This window comes from Podarcis erhardii (genome assembly GCF_964252035.2).
Source record: "Podarcis erhardii genome assembly, chromosome: 9".
NCBI lineage: Eukaryota > Metazoa > Chordata > Lepidosauria > Squamata > Lacertidae > Podarcis > Podarcis erhardii.
This window is the reverse complement of record NC_138512.1, coordinates 53,886,964-53,906,623: the sequence shown is the minus strand read 5'-3', so window position 1 is coordinate 53,906,623 and position 19,660 is coordinate 53,886,964. Positions and strand designations below refer to the sequence as shown.

At 39.8% G+C, this 19,660-nt stretch overlaps 1 protein-coding gene across 2 annotated transcripts in view; it reads right to left on the bottom strand.

The window, feature by feature from the left end:
- Positions 1–19,660, bottom strand: part of NDST4 (N-deacetylase and N-sulfotransferase 4) — a 120,103-nt gene that overhangs the window by 82,341 nt on the left and 18,102 nt on the right. Inside the window, exons 2-3 of one of the 2 annotated variants that reach the window (XM_081876759.1) lie at positions 18,343–18,449; positions 12,991–14,246 (exon numbers count right to left, since the gene is read on the bottom strand). In XM_081876759.1, the coding sequence (XP_081732885.1) occupies positions 12,991–13,971 (981 nt within the window). In that variant the 5' untranslated portion in view covers positions 13,972–14,246; positions 18,343–18,449. The remainder of the gene's footprint in view (positions 1–12,990; positions 14,247–18,342; positions 18,450–19,660) is intronic. The other variant, XM_081876758.1, reaches the window with a different exon arrangement.

Below are 19,660 nucleotides of genomic sequence, written 5' to 3'. Positions count from 1 at the left end.
TTGCTCCTTTCCAACCCTTGGGACTAAACTCTGAGAGCTAAATGAGATTAGCTTCTCAGTAAACAGGCAATGGAATGGGTTGTACAAGATGTGAGGAAGAGCCCTAAAAGTCATAAGAATTCCTTTCTTAAAACAATGTACCCATTGAATAGGGTTGGGGGAGAAATTCAACCCACTTTGCATTGAAAAGCAATTCTAATTTGAACTTTCTGAAGCAATTCTCACTTTTCTGAATTTTGCAATGTGAAGTGATGCATACGAAAATGCATAGACTAGGGCATAAGTGAGTGTAAATATGCATTTATTAGTGCAAATAACATTCAAAAATGTTTTGCAAAAATTTATCTATTGGAATAAATTTGCATTGAAATGAAGAACTTTCACGAGGGCTTTTTAAAAAAGAGCAAACTGATACGGAAATATGGAGAACGGAATTCAACAGTGGAAAAATCTGAGAAATTGGCAGATTTACCCACTGCTACTGTTGGAGCAGCACATGGATGATGCCAAATATCTGCTGATGTTTCAAAACTGACTGCTGCTGATTCTGTACAAGAATGCCCAGGCAGTAAAGTGTAAGGAGTTTTGCTCTACAGCCACCATTCTCCTCTCTCTCTTTCCATCCATCTGTCTATTAGGCATACACTCCAATGAATTAATAATGCTCCTGTCTGAACTGGGTTGCTTGGAAATTTCTTGTATAATGATACTAAGTGGTGCTGTTGGCCTCAGAGCTATTTCTTCTCCATGCATTTAGAAGACAAAGACCTATTTAAAGAAACATAAGTAATATTGTTACTAGCGGAAGTGCATTACAACTGACATTCTTCGTGAAGTGTTTATTGCAGCGCTGAGTGCTTTTAAGACAATAATTATGACTGCTCTTTAAGTTTAGATTAGCTATCTTTTCTGCCATGGCACTGATTCACAACTTAATGTGTTGTTTTCTGATGCAGGAAAAAATGGGTGGTGGTTGTTTTCCCTTTTTCCTGTTGATTAATGTGCATTATTGTTTAAAACGCAGGTAATTGTAGAGTTCTATGAAACATGACAACAGTTGACTTCAAGATGTTCCATGCTTTTTTAAAAATGAAAAAAGTGATTCATCTGCTGCAGTTGCTTCATTGCAGAGGCCAATTGAAAGGAACCTGGATAACATGCAACAATTCCAGCACGTTATGGACTTGAAAGTTATCTTTATTGTTATTGCTAGTTATAATAATAAAGTTTATATTGCTACCCATCAATAAATATTCATTGGGCAACATACAAGAAAATGGGTCAGGTTGGTGCATCCATTCATTATGGAAGTGAAGCAATTCTAATACCAATCAATCAGTTTTGTGATGGACCTCTAGAGACCAAAAACCCAAAACAAAACCCTATGCCAAAGATGAGGTATAAAAGACTGTGTGCCAGCAGGAGGAAGAGGAGTTGTCACTGGACACCACAATGTAGACTTGCAATGTCACACACACACGCCTGCCCATCGCATTGCAGTGGCAGGCACACACAAGGTGGCACCGCTGCATTACAGTCCAAATCCCGAACCAAGTTAGGCAATTTTGGCAAATCCAGACGTTGACTGGATTCAGTAGGGATAATATCCAATCACCTAGGTCAGGTCAATCCACCTGGAGTGATCTGGAGCTGTTGAAAGATGTTGGGTGGAGGCTTAGAAGGAAAGGCAGGAGAAGAAGAGTTTGGATTTGATATCCCACTTTATCACTACCCTAAGGAGTCTCAAAGCGGCTAACATTCTCCTTTCCCTTCCTCCCCCACAACAAACACTCTGTGGGGTGAGTGAGGCTGAGACTTCAAAGAAGTGTGACTAGCCCAAGGTCACCCAGCAGCTGCATGTGGAGGAGCGGGGAATTGAACCTGGTTCACCAGATTATGAGTCCACTGCTCTTAACCACTACACCACACTGGCTCTCGTCTGCAAAGAGCAGCATGGAACTGTTTGCAAAAGGGCCTTCAAACAGCCCCCACTGTACTTTTGCTGCAATTATCTGGTTTGCTAGTTCATTCCCTGCAGGGAGCACACTAGTGAAGCAGACCTCAGCAGGACCAGGATCAGATGGAGGGGTGGGGGTGAGGCTGCACAGCCTAGTTCTTATCTAGGCAGCAACTGAATGGGAGAAGGGGAGGGAAGAGACAGTGCACTAATGATCTGCCTGCAGCGGACAGGAGATTAGAGTGGGGAGCCAACCCACTATTGAACAGTGCACCTTTAAGTAAAAGCCACAGTAAGACTCAGAGCAGATTCAGGAATAATGTTAAGAATTAAGCCCAATGTTGGCCAGTGCCAGTTGTGAGAATGGTTTGGTATCTAGTGGAACCCAGGCAAGCTCAGCAATGCCCACAAAATGCCACATTTCTGGAATTCTGCTGGGCTCTGCTGGTGGAGATATCACCCTCTTTGCCCACATGTTTGGTGGCCAGCAGGAGAATGGCTGAGCTGGCAGAAGTGAGCAGAGCCGTGGCATGGGAAGGTTCAGATTGCCTCCCCTAGTCATTCATTCCAGTGGTTCCACTCCCATTTTCTCTCAAAATAACAAAATAATGTAATATATATATATAGCTTGCTAAGGTTTTGAGATGAGAACTTCATTAGAATATATGGCAAGTGCCAAAGTCAGTTCCAGGCTAAATAATTAATCCACACATTAATCCAGAAGATGTAAACAAGGCCAGTTTGTATTAGAATTAGCAAAGATAGAATCCACCAAGTCTCCCTACTTAAATACATTAGACGGTCTTGAAGCCTGTCCACATGAACACGGCGAGCTTCAAAAGCTGAAATTATGTTAAAAGTTGAGCAGAGCATGCCCCGAAAATTTTCAACTTGAAGCATTCCTAGTGTTATGAATCATTTACGAAACAGGTGCCATGGATGTTTACAACAACACAGGTCTACAAAAGTGCAACAAAACAACAACATAGTGTTAGAAGAAAATCTAACAGCAAATCCACTGTTTATGTTGAGCTTAAGATTTGGCAAATGCTTCTCACTAATTAAGGATAATTAAATTTAGTGTTTGTGGGAAATAGAAGCATTTTAAGGTTCAGAATGACTTGTGGGACAAAATAGAGGCCATCTTGATGGAAATGAAAAGAATATGCAACCTATATTTGTAATTATTATTTGAAAAGGACATAAGCAACTTTTAAGACATTAAAATTGTTTTATAATTTGTGTAGGGAGGAAAAACTATGCAGAATATCATCCAGATATAGAGGTGTCCTAATCAGAGTAGACCCAGTCCCAGTGCTTTTTTCCTAAAAAAATGTTTAGGGGTACTCTCATTTTGACTCAGGGAAATCACCATTCTATAGCTCAAATAGGGGAAAATAAATACAGTAAATGGACAAAAGTACAAAGATTCACAAAATGTTTAGGGGTATGTGTACCCCTGCGGTCCCCCCCCCGAAAAAACAGACTGAGTAGACCTATTGAAATTAATGGACCTAGCTTAGCCATGTTCATTTACTTCAGTGGGTCTACTCTGAGTAAAACTTAGTTGAATACCACCCAATGAGGAAATTGACTTTATCCATTGCTTTCTGCTGGTGGTTAAACCAATTAACAAGGCATATTATGTGTTCATGTCCAGTTTGCATGTTCCCCACAGGCATCTGTCTGGCCACTGTGACAATAGGATGCTGGACTAGATGGGCCAGTTGCCTGATCCAGCAGGCTCTTCTTATGTTCATGTGGTCTTCAAAGGCATACTTCTACTTTAACCAAAAAAGGGAGTTGCTTCCTTTTTAGCTACCTCCTGTCTAGCTTCCTGAAATAGTAAGGCAATGAACAAAACCAAAACAAGTGAACAAACTATTAATACACTGCTTAATTTTGCCACACTCTCCTAAATATTTCACATTGTTCAACAAAGAATAGAGAAGCTGAAGAGCTCTAATTGGAGGGAATTACTTTGGTTCTCTGTGCGAAAAGGACTAATTGATTTAATTCCTGTTCCTGGAAATGTACATGCAACTGTTCATTAATTTAGAAGTTCATATAATCCTCTCAGTCCAAACTAGAAATTCCTTTCCTGATAGGATTCCTGCAGCAGTTCCAGTGTTTGTTCCTGAGCCATGTTCATTGAAGGCCAATTTTCTTGAAGAAGGATGACAGCCTGATATTACATGTGGTTAGGGACAAAGATGGGTCAAAAGTCTACCCCAAACGCAGATTGCATTAGCACCAGTGAGGAGGATGGGGAATGGTGTGCACAATCCTATTAAGGCACAATCCTATTATATACTGGAAATTACACACACTGGGTGGAACGGGACATGTGAAAAATGTGCTATCTCTATTCCCTGTTCCCCAAGCTCTCTGCAAGTTCAAGGGTGCAAGATTGGCACCAAGGGTTGACATAATCATGTTCTTGCCAACAGTAGGCCCCACTAACAAGACCTCCATAGACCAACTCCACCTCTTGCCCACTGCAACTTGTTTGTCCACCAGCCTTTCACTGTGGCCCTGATAATGGTGGTAATAAGAAGTAGTAGATGCCACTGCCTGCTTGATCATTGGCCTGGTGGTAGCAATGATGAGGAAGAAGAAGAGCATCTGCTGAAGATGGTGATGAAGAGGTTGACTCACTAAGAGAGGGAGGCCCTTGGAGGATGTCTTGCCCAAGGGCATTACAAAACCTGGAACTGACAATGACTGTCAGATGTTGGGATCTTGCTTCTACATGTGTAGGCTTCCCACATGATGTAGAGCCCAGATTTTCCAGGGTTCTTGATCACACAAAAGCCTCTGAGTACAGAAGGCTTCATTGCTTCACGCCGGTTGTGAGGACCCTTTGGCTGCTGAGCTACATCTCCCATTATTTCAGCTTTTTGAACATGCTTGCTGAGGGTGCTGAGAGTTGTAGTTCAGCAATGTACGGCGGGTCAAAAGTTACCCACACCTGATTCAGTCAGCCTCAAATTCCTGGAAGGTGAGGGGAATGGGCACAAGGGGGTAGAGTTAATATGCTTTGCCCTGTGTTCCTCCTTGTATGTGGCATTTTACAATAACGCCTGGATAAGGCTATGATGGTAATTAAAGACCAGAAATCACAGCGTGGTCTGTCATTTGTAATGTGGCATCTTTTGTGGGAATCTCTCTTATTTTTAATGAGGAAGATTAACTAACTAATGAAGTCAAACAAGTTCTTCATCCCACAGGTAAGCAGAAACCCTGAGAATCGTAGGCTTGCCTCTGACAGTTTTATTGGACTCAAACACATTCTTTGTGCATCTTTTACAGTACCCTTAAGTTGGCATTCAAACTGGATGCAATGAAAATGGATGGGAAGAGGAACACCAGACTCCTAGTGTGTGTAATGTTGAATGTATGAAGCAGGGTGCAGCCATGAACTTGTTTATCACAATGCTCCCCTTCCTTTCATCCTGCTCCCCTCACCTTCACTTGCATCATATCCAGGTTGAAGGCATGTTTGTTAAGTCTTTAATGCTCTTGGGCAACCAACACTCTGCAATAAATGCCAAGAAAGAAGAAATGCACCTAATGTAATTTATACTATCAACATAGGGGTACTCACAGACTTTTGATTTTATACACACATTTTATGCCAACTATATCTAAAAGTTTGGCCACAGATGGGGAAGGATTTGGGATGGGGGGGGCAGCCCACATTTTCTTTTCTGTCCTTTGTATGTAATAACATCAGTGATTCTTTCAGAAGGATCAGAGAATGTACCAAATGGAAGCACTATAATTAGTTTTAGCGCACCTAACGCCTTCTCCAGAACACATGTAGGATATAGTCCCCTGATGTTATGGTGCTATTTCATTCCCTATGATCAAAAGATCTGTGTGACTCTTATATGTATTTGTGTCTTTATGGCACTGAAATGAGAGCCTCTTTCAGAGTTCAAAGTGCTTTTTAATGCACAAAGACCAGGTGAGGGTAAAAAATAGAGGCCTTCAAAAATCCAAGGAAGTGTCAAAGACTAATGGCATTTTATATCATTTGAGAAGTAAGGGATGAAGGTTAATGCTTAGAACATGCGAACCAAAGGGAATGTTTGAGGGTCATGAGGCCCAGAGGGAAATGGAATAAATGCACAGAGAAGGCTCCTAAACCATGCCATGCACAATCACTTTTTAACACCTAATATCATATAGGAAAACAAGTGCCCTTCTAACAAGAAATGTTTTATAATTGCACCAGGTATTTAATGTATTTCTAGTTGTTCAGAACAAATGAGAAACCATACATTTGGGGTGCATTTTTCCATCTTGGCAGATATACCTGAGCACAGAACAAATAATAGTCATGGTTTATTCCCCCCCCCCAACTGAACTGAACTGAATTGCCCATTAAAAGGAGAGGATAGGGATACTGAAAATAATAAGGACTGTGAAGTCGTTCACATTCAGTGTTGATTAAGTGTGAGAATAAGCATGGTTACTGTTGTTGTTTTGTTGCTTCTAATGATTTTACTGTTTGTATTGCTATATGTTTTTTAAGTTATACTTTAAATTAGTTTCATGTGCTTTGAAATTTTGCAAACCACCCTGAAAATTTTATTGAGGTCTGGGTGTAAAGCAAACAGATCAATCAAGAAACTACTCCCCCTTCCACACACATTTTGTCAACCTGGAGCATCATGTTTGCACAGTCTGTTAGCAATTTCTTTTTCTTGAATATTTGCATCTCGAATGGGAAACTGGTTTGTGAAAGTCACTGCTGAGTACACTGTGAAATATTCAGACAGTTCTGTCCTTTGAATGTGAAGCTGGTGAATAGTATGTTGCAAATGCAACATAACCAAACCAGAATTGTTTTTTTAACAATTCTGGGCAATAGACAGCATAATGCAAAGCAAAAATCCAATGCTGTACAGTGGACCCTCGGGTTAAGAACTTAATTCATTCTGGAGGTCCATTCTTAACCTGAAACTGTTCTTAACCTGAGGTATTATTTCTGGGTTAGCGGAGTCTGTAACCTGAAGTGTCTGTAACCTGAAGCACCTGTAACCTGAGGTACCAGTGTATTACTCAGCAGCTAGCCAGGTCTAACTTTTAACTCAGTGGTGGGGTGCTATATCCTTTGATAAGGAACTTGCTTCCACCCCAAGTTAGGGTTTTTGGTGGGGCTTGGAACTAATGCCATAGGAAAAAATAAAACCAGTGTACCAAAAGGTCAGGAAGGCTGTTGTACTAGAATTTTGTTGTCTTCATTTTTCTTTTCATGCACAGGGATATTTTATCGTGGAGACCCATCCAGATGAGCAGCCCTCTTTCCAAGTATCCTGAGATGGAATAGCCCTTTGAGGACTGTACCATGGACCCTTCCTGAACATTCAAATCAGGTATTAGTGTTTTAACACAGCAGAAAAGAACAATCTTTTTAAAAAAGAGCATTAGGCAGCCAGAAATACATAAACCACAGCTCTATATGCTTTAGATTTAATCCATTCTCCTTGTCTCCTCCTGACCTTTTCCTTCTCTTGCAGAGTAGGTTGCTTAAACTCATTGGGGAAGGTCATGCAAACTGATTTTCAGTTCTGTGAGTCTTGATAGATAGTTTTCTAAGTCTCAGTAGTTTTCCCTTACTGTAAACCAATCACTGAGATTTTGTTTTTTCAGTACTGTATAATGTTCATTAGGAAAGAACTTGGCTTGGATACTAATGGACTCTAAAATTCTATGGCCTGTAAATGACTCATTAACAAATACCTAGAGAAACCAATCTTATTTGAAAGCAAATAAAATAAAACACTAAAAATCAGAAGCTTCTGCTAAAAGCTAAATGCAGGCTCCTAATTAATCTCAAGCTGTTGTATTATGCAGGTATCCTCCCTCTTGACAGCAAACATCTTTTATCAATAGGAAGGTATTGATCACAGGTAGCAAAATGGATTAAGGCTGTGCCTCTGGCTACTCCATTCATGCATCCATTGAGTGCAGAGAAAATTCTGATAGCTGTCATGTTTTTCTGCTGCAAACTTTGTGAATGAAGCAAACAGGAAACCAAGGAACTTTACCTGAAGAGCGCAACTCTTATCATTGAACCCCATTTGCCATTTTAATACCCTTCATCCAGTTCAGAGAGATCCTTTCGGAGCTTTTCACAATCCCTGAACAATTTGTTGTTGTCAGTGGGACACCACCCTGCTCACCTCTATGAAACAAGTTTAAAAGCACCAGTCCCAATATAAATCATTTGGGGAGCCCACTTCTTACACCCCTACTTTGTGAGATCGGTCCATTCATTCATTCTCTCTGCTTCCTTTCCTTCAGCCATTACTGATCCATTAGATGATCCATCCTCTTACCCCATGAATGCTAAACTTACTCAGGAGTCTTTGGTGAAGGAGACAGTGCCTACTTCACCACTCCTATCCATGAGCTTTTTGTTCCTCTCAAAGAACTCTAAAAGATTAGAATGCTGTTCTTCAGTACTTTTCTCGAGAACTTCTGCCTTCCATACAGCCATATGGAAGAATTTTGGTTCCTAAAATCAGTGATTATCTGTAGTGTTAATACTATTTTGAGCTCTCATTGTGTTTATTAGAGAGTCTGCAGTGTAGTGGTTAAGGTGTTGGAATAGGAGTTGGGAGGATTTGTGTTCAATTTCCAATTCAGCCATGATGCTCACTTTTAACCCAGCACAATATTTCAGCATAGCCTTTCCCATAGAGTTTTCATGAGGATAATAAAAACATCTATTCTATGCGGAGCTCCTTGGAAGAAGGATTAGGATACAATAGATGTGGGAGATAGGGTTCAACAACCACTTTTTGCATCCAAACCCCAAATGCACTCCCCACCCCCACTTCCTGGTCAAACCGTAACGTAGGCTACTGGTCATATCTCATAGGCATTTATTTCCTGGCAAACCATAACCTTAGCTCAAGTCTAATGTGCATACCACATCCATTTTGGTTAAACCATAAGCAACTTTCAGATAATCTTCACCAAACACAATTGGTCAATTAACTGTCTAATGAAAAATGTATTTAAATTACACATTTAAGCCACACAAAGTGTTCACCAAAAAATATAGCGACATTTAAGTACCTGCTTGATTTTCTGGAAGGCATATAGTTTCTCAAAATGCAATTCTGATACACGCTTCAGTAATATGAAAATATCTCCTGATTTTGCAAAATGTCTAGAGAAATCTGTCTGTGAGTTCCCCATTTCTTGTGATGGAGAAACCTACAAGACCAGAAATTTTATAGCCCAGAATCACTACAGAAATAAGGTTGTTGTTGTTTTACGGCAGAAAGCATTTTTGAACACATAGTTGGCTGTAATGTCTGAGTTATATAGCTTCATATTCTCTCACTTGGTTTTCAAAAAATAAAAAATACCCCAAATATTAGCCTGCACAGGAGCAGCCATACCAGGAACAGAGTCACCTTCCCAGAGAGGTTCACCTGGTTTTTTCCTCTCTGATCATTTCAGCACCTTTTAATTCATCCAGGGTTTAAATTGTTTTAAGTTTTGGTTGTAAATTGTTTTATGTTGTCTCACTGTTGTTGTTGTTGTCTTTTATTATTTATTGTTGATTTCTCTTATTCTTCCTTGCATTTTTATGTTGTTTTGTTTAAAGCCACATGAAGAATATCTATTGATAGGTGGCTATAAAAATAATAAATACATGCAAATAAATATAATATGTGAATGAGGCAGGCATGTGGATGGCTGCACTCATCACATCTACTTTGCCCCCAATTCTTGGAACTCTAATGTGGAGTGATAGTTTATAAGTTTGGATCCTAAGTGCAATTAATTACAGAAATCTGACTGCAACAAATGGCACTTTCTTCCAAGTAAATTTAGTTACATTGAGGCTGCAAGTCTGCTGTTATGTTAACAGAAGTGAGAAGTGTGATACAATATTGCATATAACCAGGAAAGCCACCATAATCTGATGGACTTGATTTCCACTGCAAATATTCTAGTTCTGTAAAAATAGAACATCCCCAAACACACATGTATGTATGTATGTATGTATGTATGTATGTATGCATGCTTATTCTATTGTTCTCAAGGTGTGGCATTAAGGCAGCTTCTGAAAATAACACGGGGGGTGGGGACCCACACATGAAACAGCAACTAGTAACTGAATAAATGAATGAATGACCTATTATTAGTTACAGATAGGTAGCCGTGTTGGTTTGCCATAGTCAAAACAAAATAAAAAAATTCCTTCCAGTAGCACCTTAAAGACCAACTAAGTTAGTTCTAGGTATGAGCTTTCGTGTGCATGCACACTTCTTCAGATACCAGATATTCTTCAGATATCTGAAGAAGTGTGCATGCACACGAAAGCTCATACTTAGAACTAACTTAGTTGACCTATTACTAAAAAGCATTTGAGATCTTCTAGTACCATTTGAAAGAATGGGATGGACTTTGCCCGGGGCATGAAAGATAGCAAAGATGGTGCCAAGCAAGTATGTTAACTGAGTTTTGTAACTAAGGTGCTGCTATCAAAAATGCCCTATTAAGTCTCTAATCACCAAACCCCAGAAAGCAGATATGACCAGACAGGAGCCTCAGCGTATCTTGATTAATGGATAGCTTATGCTGGAGAAAACTGTCATTTTGATGCCCAGGTTCTATATGATTCAGTCTGATTTTTTTTTCCATTAGGAAAAAGTATTGTCAGAAGCTCAAAGTGAAAAATCTTGGACAAGATCCTGCTGCTGGGGTTGAGAATGAGGAATGCACCATTAAATTCCACCCCAATGAAAACAAAGAACAGTCTCTGGATTTGGCTGGCATCTGGATATGCCTCTTATTTATTTCTGCAGCTCCTAACATCAAGGTTATTTGAGACACTATGCATGGGGTGGAAAAGCAAAAAAAACTCTGCAAAAACAAAGAGAGAGGTTTGCAAATCCATATATACAGAAGTCAACAAAGAATTTATTCAGAAAGCAGATTGTTTGATTTAAGTGATGCAACATTTTAAGGCTGTGGTTGAAAGTATCTCATTATGGAACCTTATACGGGCCTTTGTTTGATTCATTAGGGAACAGCTGGAGTTTCAGGTTTCTTTTCACCACTTGCTGTCCTGGCCTGAATAACAAAGAAATCAAATGGTAAACGTTTGATGAGCCATGCCCTATCTTTATGATTTGATTTCTTTGGAATTGTGGCCAGGACAACAGGTGAGGAAAAGAAGCTCAAAGAGGGTGCTTATATACGTGTATATATATTTGTATATATCTTAGAGAGAGAGAGAGAGGAAAAAAAAAACAGCATTTACAAGGTGAACAATCACCCATAAATGAAAATCTCTCTGTACTGAAATGGAGAAATTGTTGTAGTTTTGGCTCCCATAATGATGATTAATTCGATATTTAGATACATTTAGACAATTCCCAGGGAGAATTTAATTAGGTATATCGCTAGTCTTGCTAATTTATTTTTAATCTCAAAATTGTATGTAAGGCTTGCCCAGTCTCTTCCCTGAGGATTCCTTTGGCTGTAACTTCCAAGAACATTTCCCTTCAAGTCAGCAAGAGTGTCTTAGCAGGATGCAAACTTTATTAGTACAAAGGCACTTAATTGTTTTACATAGTGGCCCATGGGTGCATTGAGGCCTACTAAATCCAGAGCTCAGTGAGCTCCCTTGGATGACCAAGTTGTTTATTCACCATTTTTGGGTTTGCCACCCTTCTGATGCTGTTCTTACTAGCAAAAGCATTGGTCCGCTAGCCTGATGATCATTGCTAAGGTGTGGAGGACAGGTAGTTCTGATTAGCTTCCCACCTCAAAATTTACCCTAGCAGAAATGTTAGAGACAAGTCCTCTAACTGGAAACAAATAAATCCAGACATTTTAAGCCTAAATACAAACAAAAATCAGTGTGGTGTATTGGAGACAGAGTGTCAGACTACAATTCGCCAGCGTATCCTGGACGTAGAATTACAATGCCACATGAGCGAAATGATCAAACATCTGGCAATAAGGGACTATGGAAGAGGTTTCTCTCCAGCTAACTATCTGTCAGGTCTTCAGGTACCCAAATACAGACGGTCTTTTACCCTCGCCAGATTTAACGTTCTTCCTTCTGCCTTACTTCAGGGCAGATTTGAGGGTAAACCTTACACAGTACGGGTCTGTCCTTGTGGTTCGTTGGAAGTTGTAACTACCTCACATGTACTATTACGTTGTCGTCTTTATGAGGATATACGTTTGACTTTTATTACACCTGTTTTGCAAAAGTCCAGGAAAGAATTGGAATACCATAGTTTAAAACTACTGTTAGAGGACAAGAATCCCAAGACTACATTAAATGTAGCTAAATTCTATGCGTCCGCAATCAACTGCAGGAAGCAAGTGGTATCCCATAATGTTCAAACCCCTAAATGTTAATTACTGGGGACAAACTAACAATTAATTTTAATTTTTATATTTAGAGCCTTGTTATATTCATATTGTCCCTTGTATTTCTGATATTTTTATGATCTGTGATATTGTGTGTGTGATGCTGGTCTGTGACCGTATTAATAAATTCATTCATTCATTCAGAGTGTCAGACAGGGACTGAAGGGACCTGGCTTCCCATTCATCTGTGAAGCTCATTGGATGGCCTTGGGCTAATCAGATCCTTCTTCCTCACCTGCCTCACAAGGCTGTTGTGAAGATCAGATTGGAGGCAGGACTCATATGTTCTTTTGAGAAGTTTGGAGAATGGATAGGTTTACAACAGGCAATGAATCAATAAATAAAACGCCTAACCTCTATCCTTTAAACACCTATAGCAGGGATGGCAAAACTGTGGCCCTACAAATGTTGTTGGATGCCAGTTCCCATCAGCCTCAGCCAGCAAAGTCAGGGATGATTGTCCCAGGTTCTCTACCCCTGAGTGAAAGGATTGGTGGATGCTTGCAAACTGCAGGACAAAACACTGTTGAGAGGTATTACTAGCCTTCTGATGCTTTATGTGTCAGAAATGTATTGCTGAGAAGAGCTTTCACCATTCACTCTTGTCTTACCTTCACATCTTTAACATTCATCCTTGTCCCTTCCTTCCCAACAAAGATGTCATCGATGTCGACAAGAATGTATCTATCCAAGGACAATGTAAGCCTCTTCCCTGACAGGAAGGAGATGGCATCTATAAAAATGAGTTTGTGCAGCCAAAAGTTCAAATTGTTTCCAAAAAGAACTCTTTGAATCCCATCATGAAGTCCCAGGTCCTGAATCACTGTGGCATAGAGAGAAGCCTTAGGCAGTGATACTGGGAATGGTTTGGAAGCTTGAAATTCTGTTAAAAGCACTGGTTGATAAGTGGAGTGATTATATTGGAAAATGGTCCAGTCTTCACCAGGTAATGGGCCTTTCTCAACCCTTGGGGCTTTGGTAATGTGAAGCAGAGGAGACTGGGGGTTTACTAAGCAGTTTTGCAGAGCGGCATTATTGTAGAGATGTAATGGAAATCCTTTGAGTTTAGTGCTCGACAAGCTGTTCTCATTGGCTTTATGAAAACCAATTATGCTAACACTGTATTCCACACAGTATTTTTCCAGGAGTTCTCTATTCCATGAATCCATGGAGGTGTACTTCAAAATATTTTCATAGATTACAAGGATGTATTTCCCTTTGCCATTGTCTGCCAGTGGAGGAAGGTCCCCTTTTCCTGATGCAATCACCATCTGAAACTGAAACCGACTTGACTCCAGAATGGCTATGATGTCTTGGCCGAGCTGAGAGTACTGGCTCTCCACAAAGAGCAGCACAGTTGGGTCAGTCCTAGATGGATCGATGGGCTTCACTGTTTTAAGCTCCATTGACCTGTATGGCAAGAGTTTAAGATCCTCACACTCCGCCCCTCCTGTGGTATCAATGAGGGCTATTTCCTGCTTGTGACCTGTATACAAGTAATAAGCAGAAATGACTATGCTCGCTAAGCAGAAGGTGGCTAAGAGAACGACCAATGTTCGAAAACTTCTACGAAGCTTCACAATAAGATTCATGTTTTTTGCAGCACTTTATGTTTGTTCATTTAGTTACTAAAAGAACAACAATTGGCTTCTTCCTTCTAAAGTGCCATTATAAACAGAGCAAGTGATGGTGTCAGTACCACTCTCCAAACGTTCATGTGACCATTGCAATGCATTTATAAGGGGGGTGTTCAAAACTATGAAACTCTCAGAGCTGGAAGTCCAAAGAGTTGGAAATCTATATTGGAAGTCGTCTTCTCTGAATGCGCCAGTTGCCAATAATCAATGGAGAAGACAATTAACATTATCTGCAACAAAGTGAGAAATTAGAGTAGGTTAAGAAAAATCCATACAGCAATTAAAATGTGTTAATTAAATAAGCTAGTCACCTTTTAAAAAAAAGTTCTATTGATTCCACCATAGATGACGACAGTGGGATGCCTTCATGGTGTCATTTAAGTGTGGAAAAATATTTATAATTTATCATTATTATTATTTTTTAAATGCTACAGTAATTAGAGTTGGAATGAATCGTGTTACATAAAAGCAGAATTAAGGTTAAGATAACTTGACTTTAAAGGTTAGTTGCAAGGACAGCAGAATGATGGCAAAGAGGTATTTTAGGTTAAGGTAAATCTTAACCAAACATTCAGCAAGTGAAATCTTTGGAATTTTTTGGTCTTGCTCTCAGAAGGGTCATTTGCATTATAGCAAGGCTGCTGGCAGATTCTAGACAACAACAACCCTATATCTAGTTACAGATAGGTAGCCGTGTTGGTCTGCCATGGTCAAAACAAAATAAAAAAATTCCTTCCAGTAGCACCTTAAAGACCAACTGAGTTAGTTCTAGGTATGAGCTTTCGTGTGCATGCACACTTCTTCAGATACACTGAAACAGAAGTTTCATGGCGGATTTAGAACAACGTTTCCTAAACTCCTACCCACTCAAACCTCTCTTGTACCTGCGATACATTGATGATATTTTTATCATCTGGACACATGGTCAACAGACCCTGGACACCTTCCACCAGAAATTCAATGATTTTCACCCCACCATCAACCTAACAATGAATCAATCTATGCAAGAAATACATTTTTTGGACACTACTATAAAAATACAGGATGGGCGCATAGACACCACCTTATACCGTAAACCAACTGACCGACAAACATATCTACATGCCTCTAGCTACCATCCCAAACATACCAAACAGTCCATTGTATATAGCCAGGCACTACGTTACAGCCGCATCTGCTCCAATTCTACAGACAGAGACTCTCACCTAAGAGATCTACAGCAAACCTTTTTAGAACTAAAATACCCAGCAGATGAAGTTAGACAACAGATCAACAGAGCCAGACTGATACCCAGAGAGAACTTGCTGCAAGACAGACCCAAAAAAGAAAATAACAGAACACCTCTAGTCATCACATACAGCTCCCAAGTTAAAACAGTACAACGCATCATCAGAGATCTACAACCTCTCCTGGACAATGACAGTTCTCTTTCTCAAGCTCTGGGAGGAAGACCTTTCATTGCCTCCAGACAGCCCCCCAATCTTAAACAACTCCTAACCCACAATAATACTATAACCAGACTTAACACGGACACTGGCACCAGAGCCTGCAATAAACCCAGATGCCAACTTTGCTGCCACATACACCCGGACAACACCATTACTGGCCCCAACAACATCACACATACCATCTCGGGACTATTTAATTGCTCATCGTCTAACATTGTGTATGCCATAAAATGCCAACAGTGTCCTTCAGCTCTCTATATTGGACAAACAGGCCAGACCTTACGCCAAAGAATAAATGGACATAAATCCGACATCAGGAACCACAAGACAGAAAAACCAGTAGGAGAACACTTCAATCTCCCAGGACATTCTAGACAAGATCTCAAAGTAGCTGTTCTATTACAAAGGAATTTCAGAAATAGACTGGAAAGAGAAGCTGCTGAATTGCAACTTATCACCAAACTTAAAACTATGGAGAGACCTGGTTTGAATAAAGACATTGGATTCTTATCTCATTATACATGACAAAGCCATTTTTCACCTTCTCACCCCTTGCTTTTTCCTGTTAGACCTATTGCAGTCGTTAAGAGTCGTCAACAGGCTCATCGCAGCTATCTGCCAGTCACCCATTCCCACCACCCTTCTGAGTAATACCCCTCCCCACCTTCTCACTATATAGAAAGGTCCGGTGACTTCTGTTTCAGTGTATCTGAAGAAGTGTGCATGCACACGAAAGCTCATACCTAGAACTAACTCAGTTGGTCTTTAAGGTGCTACTGGAAGGAATTTTTTTATTTTGTTTTAACCCTATATCTGTTTTGGAGTGGTGGGGTGAAATGTTTATGTTTCTTGGCACCCATATCAATTTTTTAAGAGTCCAGGTGACTGGGAGAATGGAGACTGGTTTATAGCTTGGCCTTCACAATTCATGTCTTACCTCTAAGATCAGTAGGTGGAGCAGCCTTGATAAAATGCTGGGGGGGGGGGGGAGATACTTGTTCCTTTCACAGAAGTCTCTAGTCCCTTTTAATGACATGCTCCAATCTATGGGCCAGATAATTCAACCGCATATACAGCAGGGCCTGTTCTCTTCAATATTCTGAACTGCCAAGCATGTGCTATGTAGGGCTGGCCCAAGAGAAATTGCTACCTGAGGCAAAGTACAAGATATCACCCTCCCTCCCATGTAGATGGCCTTGTAGCTGAACCTTATTTTAAGACTGGCCATAGGGCATCTTCTTCCACTGCACATGAGGACAGTAGACTAGCTTAGGAAGCACGTGGCAAATGTCATCCTAATGCTGTAGCAGAGCCAGCCCTGGCTCTGGGTAAATAAAATAACAGAATTGTAGAATTGAAATAGGCCACCAGGGCAATCTAGTCCACACCCCTGCAATGCAGGAAACTTTTGCCCAATGTGGGGCTTGAAACCGCAACCCAGAGATTAAGAGTTTCATGCGTTGCCGACTGACTACCCATAGTAGTTTTCTGTTTAACTTCAATGAAGTGTATTCATAGCCAGTGCTTTGTAGATTGTTACCAAATGTCATAAGCTTGGTCTTAGATGCTGTGATACATCACTTGGGCCACCTTGCTGCTGCTTCTTCTCAGTCATTAACGATGACTTTCAGTCTTCTCCATGGAAAGCCAGCATACCCCACCCTCCATTTGGAGAGGTCTGACTCGTGGCAATTATAACTGCGATGTTTTTTTATAAGTCAAGCTTCAATCTTTTACACATATACTTGGAAACAAGGCTGCAGACCTAACTATACTTACCTGGGAGTAAGCTTGCTGTATTTAATAGGACTTCTGAGTAGGCGTGCATAGGATTGTAAGTTCATGGATGTCAGTGAGTCTTACTTTTAAGCATACATGTATATGATCGATTTGGCAGGCCCCCCAAACATGACAATTGAGTAAATATAGAAATGAGAAATTAATGATGTTAAAATGGATATTTATATAATACTTATAGTATGCAAAGTGCTTTACACTCTTAACCTTGCTCAGCATTAGAATGCTATTGATTACTGCTCCCATACTACAGGTGGAGTATCAAGGATTAATATGTTTTCTAGATAAGGCTTCAAAAGCAGAGACAATATATAAAAATGTATAACTGGAATATTAGAATGTATAACTGGAAAGTCCCCCCCCCCAGCAAAAGCCTACTAAAATGTAATAATACATATAGCCAGTTTACTGCGCCTATCATTTCTACTACTGATATTACTACAGCTAGTAACAGTTCAATTGCTGCTTAATTACTGAGATCATAATCATGATTAAGCCAATGTTTATAGATTTCTTGCTTAACTGTAATGTTTCAGATGCTTCCTGCAAAGCGATAAGGCTCTAGACAGATACAGCAGATCATGTGAAATTCTCTACAAGAGTTCATTGCAGTTTTGAAGCTCTGGTGACACTGATAAATCACTGCAACTTCACTTTTGGAATACATCAAATATCACACACACATCTTGGGCTTTACAATCTCATTAGGGTTATTCACTGTCCCTAAACAAATCAATAAGTGGTCCTTACAGCAAGCAAGAACAAAAAAAAACCTTTTGAATTTTTGCTACCAGAAAGTGGGGGGGAAGGAGAGCATTCTTAGATGAAATCTCATTTGTTTTCATTCCAGTTATATATTTTTCAACACTAGAGGGCAATATGTTCCCATTTTTCCTTCATACAAGAATTGCTATCACCTCTTTTACTACCAAGACAGCTTACAAAACAAAGGGCTTCGCAGTCAACCTCAGAGTCGCAAGGATCTAAAGAACAGGTTTAAAAGTGGATTGGAGACTTTACTGCTAAAACAATATAATGTAAATTCTCATAGATAATATATTGCTGTCATATTAATACTTGCAATATTTCTTACTTTGGACCAGTAGAACAGGTGAAATTAGAAGGCTGTTGTTTTCTCTCTTTTTGTCTTTCTTTCTCTTAAGGTGAGTTGGGCACCAGAATTCTAAGCTATGAAAATAATATTTGGTGAAAAAGAAAATCTGTTTTGGATTAATTTATTGATAATATAGCTAACAAAATCCCAATCATGAGGAAACATCTTGACAGATGCAGGTTTATTTTTAAACACTCTCCTTCTGTTTTCTAATTTTGGAAATATGGAGGCCAAACTTATTCTGCTCTGTTTCAAAGCAGCTCATGGCACAAACTAGTCAAAATTAAGTACATTTAAGTTCTGTTCACATCAATGAAAGTGTTAAGGATATGCTTAAAAGCTCTCATTAGATTTAATGGGATTTAAAAGCACTTAACTTTGGTGGGGTTGTATCTATGATCTGTAAATTTGTACGGCTATAGCAGGGTGATATTGAAAACAATGGCAACTTGTGACTGAAAACATAATATTCCTTGGAGTTATGAACAATATAGAAGATAGAAGCCCCCCCCCCTTTTCTCTCTCTTCTCTCTTGATCCCCCCCCCCTCTCTCTTGATTGCATAACATACACATTTCTGTTTGGAGAACTGTATTACAAAACTCAGAAAAATGCTAATTTCAAAGGCCAGCTGTGTTTATATTTGTGTATATTTAAAGGAAATGACAATTACACATTTTTCATCTTTATAGTGAGCGGGTTTCTTGTCTATCAGTTTCACCACTGTTTTTTCAAGCCACTGTAGTAGAAAGAAAATAATGTCTAATACTGTATTATTGTTTAAGATGGGATAATTTTGTGCAAAGATTGTGACAGACAGCAGTGAAATGGACAGTCTCTTCCTTCCACCAGTTACATAACAAATCGGAAGAAGCTCCTTCGCTTTAATAGCAAAACTTACAATGGGCTTCAAAATCAAAACCCCTAGTCAATTTCAACTCTACGACGAAAGGAGCAATTCCTTCAAGATGGGAATTTACTTCAGCAGTTTTCAGTAAGCAATGTGATCTAGACACTATTTATAAACTTTCTGTCCTTCTTAAAACTTTGATGATATCTCAAGAGCCAAATGCAAAGCAACCACTGTTCACTCACTTCTCAGATTTAATGGGCAAAAGAGTGGAACTGTTCGAATGCTATTTATGAAAGAACTACTGGGCAGTTTCCCTCTGAGTATCTGTTTATGGGAATCACGGGTGGGGAGAAAGCAATTGCACTTGGGTTCTGCTCATGGGCTTCCCATAGGGTCACTCTGAAAGCTGGATGCTGGATGAGAAGGTCCAGCA